This window comes from Semicossyphus pulcher, unplaced genomic scaffold (assembly GCF_022749685.1).
Source record: "Semicossyphus pulcher isolate SPU_LCO1_2020_fin unplaced genomic scaffold, fSemPul1.0.p SCAF_9, whole genome shotgun sequence".
Lineage (NCBI taxonomy): Eukaryota > Metazoa > Chordata > Actinopteri > Labriformes > Labridae > Semicossyphus > Semicossyphus pulcher.
Window position 1 is genome coordinate 14,614,686 of NW_027211770.1, and position 9,999 is coordinate 14,624,684.

General features: G+C 40.4%; 1 protein-coding gene across 3 annotated transcripts; it reads left to right on the forward strand.

The window, feature by feature from the left end:
- The first annotated feature begins 1,094 nt into the window (after positions 1–1,094).
- Positions 1,095–9,591, forward strand: LOC138584677 (protein tyrosine phosphatase type IVA 3). 3 transcript variants are annotated; one of them, XM_069656963.1, is made up of 7 exons: positions 1,095–1,416; positions 4,215–4,702; positions 6,573–6,710; positions 6,857–6,949; positions 7,043–7,173; positions 7,400–7,474; positions 7,908–9,591. In XM_069656963.1, the coding sequence occupies exons 3-7, from the start codon at positions 6,615–6,617 to the stop codon at positions 8,023–8,025; spliced, it is 513 nt and encodes a 170-aa protein (XP_069513064.1). In that variant the 5' UTR covers positions 1,095–1,416; positions 4,215–4,702; positions 6,573–6,614; the 3' UTR covers positions 8,026–9,591. The 3 variants fall into 3 exon arrangements, with proteins under 3 accessions (XP_069513064.1, XP_069513066.1, XP_069513065.1); XM_069656965.1 differs by lacking the exon at positions 1,095–1,416 and adding an exon at positions 1,762–1,833; XM_069656964.1 differs by lacking the exon at positions 1,095–1,416 and adding an exon at positions 2,144–2,224.
- The last annotated feature ends 408 nt before the right edge of the window (positions 9,592–9,999 follow it).

Below are 9,999 nucleotides of genomic sequence, written 5' to 3' on the forward strand. Positions count from 1 at the left end.
TTCACTGTCACTCTGTGTTTGGAACTCACTCGTCACCACTTGTTGCTTTATTTACACACATGATCCAGAATCAAAAAAGGGACAGATAAAAATGACTTTAGCTTTAAGAAGCAGCCATGATTACAAACATTCAAATCCTAATATGACAAACTGGAGAGCGTTCAAGTCGTGCTGCAGCTAATTTTAGCCGGTGCGACGTGTTTTTTTCAACGCTCCGTGCGCGGGTGAACAGTCATGTTAACCTCCGCTCAAAGTGATTGATAGTGAGGTGAGGCCCCGTCCTGTTCCCCTTTAAAAAAGTCTGCTCCTCCAGTGTGACATGCCTGCCTTGTGACTCTGTGGACTCACATATCCTTACCATAACCTTGTAAACAAATTGGATGGAGCAGAAACTTAAAAGAGGATCTGAAAAAAAGTCAGAAATCTAAATCTGGGTAGATTTCTTGGATTTAACGCATCAAGGGATGTTGGCTAAGCCAGCGTGTCCGTCAACTTTCACCCTTTTAATTCGATCTTTTGGGGCAAACACGCTGGCTGATGTGCTGTGGCATCAAAGCAGTGGCTTCACACGGTAGTTTGGTTGCAGGACAACAACCACAGCTACAACAATATCCCTGGTGCTATTGTGAGTTAAGGAGAAAGTTAATTCCTTGAACTGGGCTTCAAAGGTTGGACTCCTCCGATCTGTCTGGTAGCTCAAAGGAGCGTCTATTTTTAGTTGGTTCAGGGAGGGAAGGGGGGAGAGACGGAGGAAAGGAAAACAAGAGAATGTCCAGACAGACGTGTCAGAGCAGAAAAAGCTCATCAGACTTGAAACTGAATAAATTACTTCATCATAAACTAGAAACGAAACTAGAGCTAAAACTCACTGCACTGTTCATTTGTATGTTTATTATGTGTCCAGGGACCTCCTTTAATCAACCTGAAGGAAGACTAAGGAGAGGAGAAGAGAGGAGAGAGGAGGGACGGCACCTCTTCTGTACCCTGCAGGAGGGGAGGGAAAAAGGAGTCAAGTGGATGAAGAGGAGGAAGAAGAGGAGGAGGAGGAGGAGGGAGTGAGGCTCTTCTCCTCTCTTTAAGAGCATTAACTGTGGAGTGTTCTGCTGGTGACAGGGCTGTCAGGGTCAGATGGCTGCTCAGCCTGATTAGACCAGCTCACAGCAGATCCTCAGCCCGGCACACTGCACCGCCACAGCAAGGCAGAGCCGCAATCTGGCACTCGCTCCACACCGAAGCAGGAGGAGGAGGAGGGACAGGTGGAGGTGCATAGTTCAGTGTAACAGTGGGGCAGAGCTACAGGTTGTTGCAGGAAGACTTCATGACAACCAGATAATTCAGCTTCTGGTGGCGGAAAAAGACTGAAAGCGGGTGGACTCAGATGTTTAGACTGCGGTTGGAGGTGACGTTCAAGAGCAGGTAAGATTTATTTTATTGCTGTTTATACTTGTATCATGATTGAAGAGTATTTGGAAGTGTTACTGATGCTATCACTCAGCCAGAAGTGTGGGGCTCTGGTACAACAGGTTTTGCAGCTTTTGACACTTGATGGCGGATATTAGGAGAGATAGTAATCGAGTTAATCACAGTTCCTCACTGGAACAAGCTGAGACAAATTGGAGACTTTAAAGGGATTTTTAATATAATCAGCCACTAGAACAGCTATAAATACAGCTGCAGGGAGTTCAGTGTCTACAGAGTTTACTATAACAGGCAGTCAGCTGGTTGTAAGTCAGCACTCACTGTGGTACGGCTGCTGGTTCTGCAGGACTCTGGTGTTACTGCCGGTCACTGGTTTGAGGATTTCCTTGTTCGGCAGCCAAGCTGTCAACTGAGGTAAGAGGGAAGGCTGTATATTCATGCCGGCTTTCGGTCCAGATTTAGGCATTTAGCACTTCTTCTTTTTCAGAGCCGCTACAAAAAACCTCTCCTCAAGTTGTAAAGTAAAAGGCAGAGGAGGTGAATGTGCTGTAACAGGATTTAAGACTAATTCTAACCTGCCTCGTTGTTGTCTTTACTACTAACCCACAAGCTTACTGTGTCTCACTCAGCCTCACGTTGCAGGTACTGTAGAAAGCTTTGGCAGCCTAACGCGGCTCTAAAATAATTTTGAGATCCATTTTTAACCTCTGTGGGTCCTGACCCAGCCGGTGACAGGGAAACAGCCAGGCAGCCTGAGGACCAACTGGGGACGCACCTGTTTGTACAAACTGAACTGCGCTCTAAGGTAACAGGGAAGATCAGCTTTACGGTTTAATATTAGGACCACTTTCCGCTTCATAAGTTGATTTTATTTGAAGCTTTAGATGTCAACTTTATGCCTTAAGTGACTGCAGTACTTGTGAAGAGTTTGTATTTGGATGTGTTCAATGTTTAGATATTTAATCTGTGTTTTTGTGTCAGTGTTTTGTATTGTGTGTTTTTTGTGATACAAGGTAGCTCAAAGTTAGTTTTTCTCAGTTCTCAGTGTGTTTTATGCGGCTGTTAACTCATAAATTAAACTTAGCTAAAGGAAATTAAAAGTTTCTGTCACTTGTTGTATGGACTGGAGGGGAAATAATTGACCTTTAGCCTGATTAGTGGTAACACAGGATAAATTCCTAATTATAGATAGTCAACAACCTGGAATAGACTACACTCCTCTGGAAGAGTTAGTGAGTAAGTCCCCACGTGATTATGAAGAGTGTGTGTGTGTGTGTGTGTGTGTGTGTGTGTGTGTGTGTGTGTGTGTGTGGGTACATGTGTGGTCAGGGCTGAGGTGAAGAGGTGATGACGGATTACCCAGAGTTCTTCTGGACATCCCCTGGTTGTTTGTCTGAGTGTTTGGGCATGTGAGTGAGTGAGAGGACCACCTTACGTCATATTTCCCTCTAACTGTGCCTATCTCCAAAGCCTCCTCTTATCACCTGTATAGAAAACACTGATCTGGGTTTCTCTGTTATGAAACAGAAGGAAAACTAGCTTTACATCGCTAATGTTTCAGCCAGATGCTTTCGGGCCTAATACATCATGTATCGTTGTTGTATCTATGTAAGATTTTAAAAGGTGTATGCGTCTTTGTGACACCTTTTTTAAACTGTTGTTGGCCAGCTGAGTAGAGTATTAAAGTTGTTGACTCTCAAAGAAAGTCAACAAGTCCTGACCTGGAAAGAGCACGCTGTACAGCTAGAGTTCAACCATATGTTGCTTAGATCGGGGCATAAAGGAAAATGAGATTTAAACAAATATTCATCATGAAATGTTATTTGAGCTTAAAAGGCCCTATTTTCGGGCGCTGGTTTAGCTCAGTGGTTAAGGCACAAGCCCCATTTATTGAGGCTCAGTCCTCGACACGGCGGCCAAGGGCTCAACTCCGACCCCCGGCCCTTTCCTTCATGTATTTCCATCTCTCTCTTACCACATATCCAACTCTATCCACTTTCATCTCCAATAAGGACAAAAAAATTGGCCCTATTTTTAAGTTCTGTTCATCTCATCTGCTTCTGTTAGAAAATATTCCAAAGTCATAGCTGTTATACATAAAAGATGCAGCCAAAAAGCTGCAAGGAGAACCTTTAAATCCAAGGCCAATATGTCACTCAAATAATACCTGTTTTAATAATACCCTTTATTTATAGAGCACGTTTCAAAATCCAACTAACAAAGTGCTTTACAAGGGCGGCAAAGCAAAACAGACTCTTTTTATTTTGTTTATACTCCAGTATAACACATTTTGTCCCAAAGCCTGACGAGTTCCCCCCTATCACTTCTACACTTGTAATCCTCCTGCAGGAATAGACCTCCATTTTTCAGACTTTGTCTCCTTTTTTCTTCAGACTAAATTTAATCTTGTGGATATTGTGCAGGCTAAGCTGATTAATGCTCTATATTTTGTGAGCAACATCATGTAATAGGTTTATTAGCTCATGCTGCATCTGTCATCTGTTTCCCAGCTTTCAGTTCAATCAATACCAATAGGGACACTTTGGTACATAGCACAGTAACAGCTCAGTAACAGCATGAGGTGATGCATATTTACCTGTATATATTTGTGTATACATTGACCTGACCAGTTTTTGCACAAAAAAATGGAGTTTGGGATAAATCATTTGAAACCTTTCAGCCAATCAGCTGCCATCCTTTTGGCCTCCACATTACTGATCAAGGCTGTTTGGGCAGATTTGTAGACTGGCACAAAGTGTTTTAATATGTAATTTTCTTGCTATGTTTTTTTTTAGAATCGCCGGTTGATGGAGTTTGTGCGGCGGAGTGGTGACTACTGCCACGCCCAACACATTTAGACTCTACCTGGGATGAAGCTGCACCATGAAGTCCTGCAGCACTGAGACCTGAAGGAGCGTTGGCCTTTGACCCCTGAACCAGCCAGCTCATGGGGTAACAAGTGGTGCCTCGACACTGAAAGCTAACCGGAGCGAGACGGAAAGAGAGACAGAGAGAGAGAGCTGCTGAGAGACACAGAAAGAGAAGGACCGGACAATCAGAGAGACACAAAGAGACAAGCAGAGATAGAGCTGACACTGTAGCCTCCTGGACTAAAGGATACAGACAACGGATGGGGTAATACTTGAGGCCTCAGAAGTGGGAAAATACCTTATACGGCTATAAACAGTCTCCAAATAGGAGGTTCACAAGAGACAGGAAGTGCAGAGTCACCTGGAGACCTAATACAAGAAACAGCAGCGTACTGCTACAGCTGGAACTTAAGGTAAATCTAGTGATGCACCAACACTTGTTAACTCTGTCGGTGCACATGTGGCTGGTCGAATTAATCTGTGGACTTTTTTTTTGTTTTATTAGATTAAATTGAAATCAAATTCCGGCTTTCCTTTCCCATTTGAGAGTTATTTACAAGAATATTTGAACTTCCTATGCCTTGCTTATAAATACATTACCTTCCTCATTTTCAGTGCTACTTCATGTTTCTACATTAAGTTATTGACAGTCATAACGCAGTCATTTAGTTTATTTATTGATTTGACAAACTACATCCAGCACCCTGCTGTTATACAGTCAATGTTACTGGGAAAAGGAGTGGCCGGATATCTCCTGTCTGTATTCTTGACAAACCTGTTGCCTCCAAACTGCTGAACATAATGCTAAACTGTTATTATGCCTTTATACATACTGTCCAACCTGCTGGCTTAGTTTACTCACATGCAGCCTTCCTCATTTGTTTACTGGCATATGTGAAGGCATTCAAACTGTTCTTATCAGGACTCTAACTAAAATAGTGTCTGTGGGAATGTGAGGCCTCCCTGAATTAAGATTAGTGAAATTAAAATTCCATCCTGAAATACACTCCTAACCGTGTTATCTTATTCGAAATGTGAGCAAGAGAAATGCCAGTCGGCAGGAGAGACAAAGAAACTGCTTTGTTTTACATTTAGAGTAGTAGTATTAGATTTGACGGTTAAAACTATGTAAGTTCAAAATTCAGTGTAACAATACATAGGTACAGGAAGGGGATGTCGCTCACTACAGTACATGCTGCAGCTGTCCTAACACAGTCTTTGCATGCAGTATCAATACAACTGGGACATAGTACATACCTTTATTAACATTGCATCTTAATCATACATCTGTTGCAATCTGCATCTGTATGTGCTCTTTCTGCGGCTCAGTTGTTCTGATGTTTCTACCATTTTTCAAAGGATTCTGGGTCAGAGTGCCCCAATAAAAACAAAAAACACATGCTGGCTTGCATATTAGAAAATGCGCCTAGAAGAAGTACAACATCCCTGTATTTTTTTGCATACCACATTTGACTTCCATGTGTTGGGACATGCTGAATCTTGTTGTGTCATACTCAATAGTACAGAAGTATAGACATTAGAATGCACCCAGAGTTTGGAGAGGAGGTCTAATCAAGCAATTAAGTGAAGACACCTGTTCGGGTGCAGAGCCTTTTACTGCAGTGTTACATTTTAACACTGTTCACTATATTATCTTGTTTTTACTCACATATGTTTTTTTATTTGTGACCTTGTGATGAGTTTTGAGATGTCCCAAATTTGTCAGAGGTTTGTTTGCACTTGAAAATGTATCAAAAAGTTGCCGTAACGCTCCTCAGACGAGTCCAGCTTGAGGGGTGCAGGGGGATATTTTGTCTTGTTAAAGAAGGAAAAGCCCAGGTGTTACTAATAAAATTAACGAGGGCTGATCATGTGCCTTCAGGGTTGAGCCAGGAACATGAAACTGAAGCAGCTAAATGCTATTTGGACATCATTAATTTAGTTAATTACACCAGTGCTTTCCCTACTGTGACATGTCAATATATCTTATAGTAATTGAGCCCATTTGTGTAAAAGATACAGTCTTTGATAATGATACATATGAGGCAAGGGTTGAGACAAATCTGGAAAATCATATCTGTTGTTACTCTAGAAATCAGCTAAATTTAAAACACATCTTAACTTTCAGATAACTTGATGTAAACAGTTGAAGCTTTTATTTTATCACATATTCAAACGTGAAGCAAACAACCCCAAATATTCGAATTCATGTTCATGTAAACACAACACTATTTTGGACTGGCTTTGGGCTTTTGACTAACATCCATCTGTTCACTCATAAAGGTCAAAGCTCATCCTGGGATATCGAAGGTCACACTGGCCACCATGAACCGTCCAGCTCCCGTGGAACTGTGCCACAAGAACATGAGATTCCTGATCACACACAACCCCACAGACAGCACACTCACCTCCTTCCTAGAGGTATGAACCACGTGTGCATGTTAATAGATACACATAAACCTCATATAACATCTTTATTGATTCATTTGCTGGTGGTATTTTCTACTGAATTTAATTGAACTGGCTTCAATGTAAAAATCTTGTGTCATTACTGTCCTCCCTTTTAGGATCTAAAGCATTACGGTGCGACCACAGTTGTTCGAGTCTGTGATATCACCTACGATAAAACACCGCTGGAGAAAGACGGCATTACTGTGGTGGTGAGCACACACTCAACACAAATAAACAAACACACACGCACAGCAATTACACTCAAAATGCTAAGTGCTGAAAATGTTCTGCTTTTCTTTCAGGATTGGCCGTTTGATGATGGAGCCCCGCCCCCCAGTAAGCTGGTTGATGATTGGTTGAGCCTGCTGAAGAAGAAGTTTCAGGAGGATCCAGGAAGCTGTGTGGCTGTTCACTGCGTGGCTGGACTCGGGAGGTGAGAGACACAACAAACAAACAAAAACACTAAGTTAGACTGGCTGGACAGTCCCACCGTTATATTAGTCCCACACATACAGTATATTGATACAGAAATAATTGTATGACAAGATCAGATGCTTTTTGCTGTATTTTTAGTTACCATCTTACTTGATGTCATTTTAACATGTCAGTAAAGTGTAATGGACATAGACATGACTCTGTGTGTTATTGTGTGCATGCAGGGCTCCTGTGCTTGTCGCTCTGGCTCTGATAGAAAGCGGGATGAAGTATGAAGATGCTATTCAACTCATCAGACAGTCAGTACATTTCTACATTACTCAGAAATCAGACATATGATGATGTGAGAGCACTTTATCACTATGAAACCCAAAAAGTGTGGTATATTGTTAAGTGTCATTTTTAAACTATAAACAATTGATTTATAGAGAGAAACTATATAGTACTCCATTTCCTCTCCTCTTTGGTGCTATCTGGTGGTCGTGTCAAAGAAGACAGATTAGCAGACAGTGCACACTGATACATGTGTTCTGCCCATTAAAAAGCACATGCAGAGCTCTAAAGGAACAAAAGGTTAGGGTTTTTTTATGCACTAGATAAATAAAAATCCAGAACAGTAATCAAGAACATGTGTTACAGATATTGTGCAATCTATGTAGAAGCTATGAAAAGAGCATCATTGTCACAGCGTCATATCATCGACTCACACTATATAATACTTGTGTTTTTCAGGAAGCGTCGTGGAGCCATCAACAGCAAACAGCTAACATACCTGGAGAAATATCGATCCAAGCAGAGACTCCGCTTCAAAGACTCGAACGCACACAAGAACAAGTGTTGCACCATGTGAACACGCACACTCATACACACACACACACTCAGACTCTTGTACCACTCAGGAATCCAACCGTTTAAGCCTTGTGTCACCGTCACAACCACTGAAATACCTTTGGCTTTATTTGCCAAAGTGTCCCTGGAAAGCTTTGAATATTTTTCTGGGAATCTCAGTCGGACATGTCGTTGTTACCCTGTTTGTAACAAGTCTTTTAAGGATGGTTTTATTGGCATGTTTGCTTTATAATATTTTTTACTGTAAAGAAAGATGGCAAAAAAAAATCAGATTAAAAAATGATGTTAGTAGCTTATTGTTGAGGCATATCTGCTTTATTAAGACACAAGATAATGTGTTGAGGCTCATAAATCATCAACAAACACATACACAATGTGCATCTTGGGCGACACCAGGACAGATCTGGTGTAGGACTCGTTTCATATGACATATATATGATGTATTGGCCTTCAAAACCTTAAAATATACGAGGTCTTTTCTGAAAATTACATTATTTTGTGCAGATTTCCATTAAATTAAACTTTACCACATTAATGGTATGCAAAGACATACAGTATTTAGGTTCTTTAACTGTAAATTTAGATGACTCCTCTTGGTTTTCAGTGGTACTGGAGAAGTAAGGGCTCATTTTCATCCCAGCCTTTCAGGCCATCCATCTATAATCAGTATGGAAATCAGCTTCTAAAATTAAGCATCTTTTCATAAACATAAAACCTTCATTTGGTTTTGTCACCGTTTGAATATTGTGTTTACATATCAATTTGTGCATTATATCATGCTCTGTTTACGGACACCCACAGCAGGAAGCCTCTCTGTTAGAAGCAGCTGATGTTTAAAGTGCATATATGTATTATAAAAAAGGAAATGTTAATAATAATAAAAGGACTGAGTAATGTAAATTAGTTGTAAATAATATTAAATGAGGATCTCTAGACTCTTTCAATACATTGACTGAGACAAAAGAGCCGATGTCAGGGAGGAGTCTTCATCTTATCAGCAGCAGATGACACAATGTCTCAGTTTAAGTGCACAGTTGATGTATGGATAAACTGAGATATTCGTCTCATCCTAGCACACATATTACTGTGCAGCACTGCACACATCTTAGAGCCAAGGTAACAGTAGCCTCTTTATATTTTCTTGTGGTTTGGAGTTTATTTTTTCATGTTTGTTTTGCACCTGAATGATGCATGTAACCAAAAGCTTCCGATTAATTTTTTTTGCTGATTATAGAGCATGCACTTTTTATGTATTAACGGTTGCTTATGACGGTCTTTGTATCATGTATGTCATAAAACATCTTCAAAATGAAGGTAAAAAGGAGAAAAGATGATCTACCATCTGTCCTTGAGATTGTACCTTCTTTTTAATTAATTGGCTGCAGTTTACCTGCTCATACGATGTGTGTGAGTGTGTGTGTGTGTGTGTGTTTATTTGAATATGTGTGTATTTGGTAGTCTTAAGCTACTGAGCTGAAACTTTTTTAATGTAAAAAAACATGTTGTAAATGTCGATGTGTCTGTAAATTCTTGCATTGTTTAATAAAGGTTTTATCATTGTCCTATATTTTAATAGCTGATCATCAATTCCTCTTTTTTTAAGGTATATATGCATATAGGTAGCTATATGGATGCCTGATTGAATTTCCATCACCTGGAAATGATGAAATCATAAAACACATGCTGTAACCCGATGAGTTGGTCAAACCCTCTTAATGAGAATAATGTGCAATTTAAAGGAAATGTGCCAGAGGGACACTACGTATCTGTTGTGTCATATAAGGATGAGTAAGCCCAATAATAAAACAAGTCTTCTTAAATTAAATATTCTTATAAGCTTGATTATAAATACCAGGCCTAAACAACTGATTACCCTATCCTAACTCTAACCTAAAACCTAAACTATTTCAGTTCCTTGCGGCTTGTGGAAGAAATCATGCAGAGTTAGAATCAAACATGAGAAAAAACAAGAATT

Bases quoted from the DNA above. Each gene is read 5' to 3' on its own strand.
- LOC138584677 (XM_069656963.1), top strand. From the start codon at position 6,615: ATGAACCGTCCAGCTCCCGTGGAACTGTGCCACAAGAACATGAGATTC. The intron at 6,711-6,856 runs GTATGAACCACG...CCTCCCTTTTAG, and splicing joins CACTCACCTCCTTCCTAGAG to GATCTAAAGCATTACGGTGC. The intron at 7,174-7,399 runs GTGAGAGACACA...GTGTGCATGCAG, and splicing joins TGCGTGGCTGGACTCGGGAG to GGCTCCTGTGCTTGTCGCTC.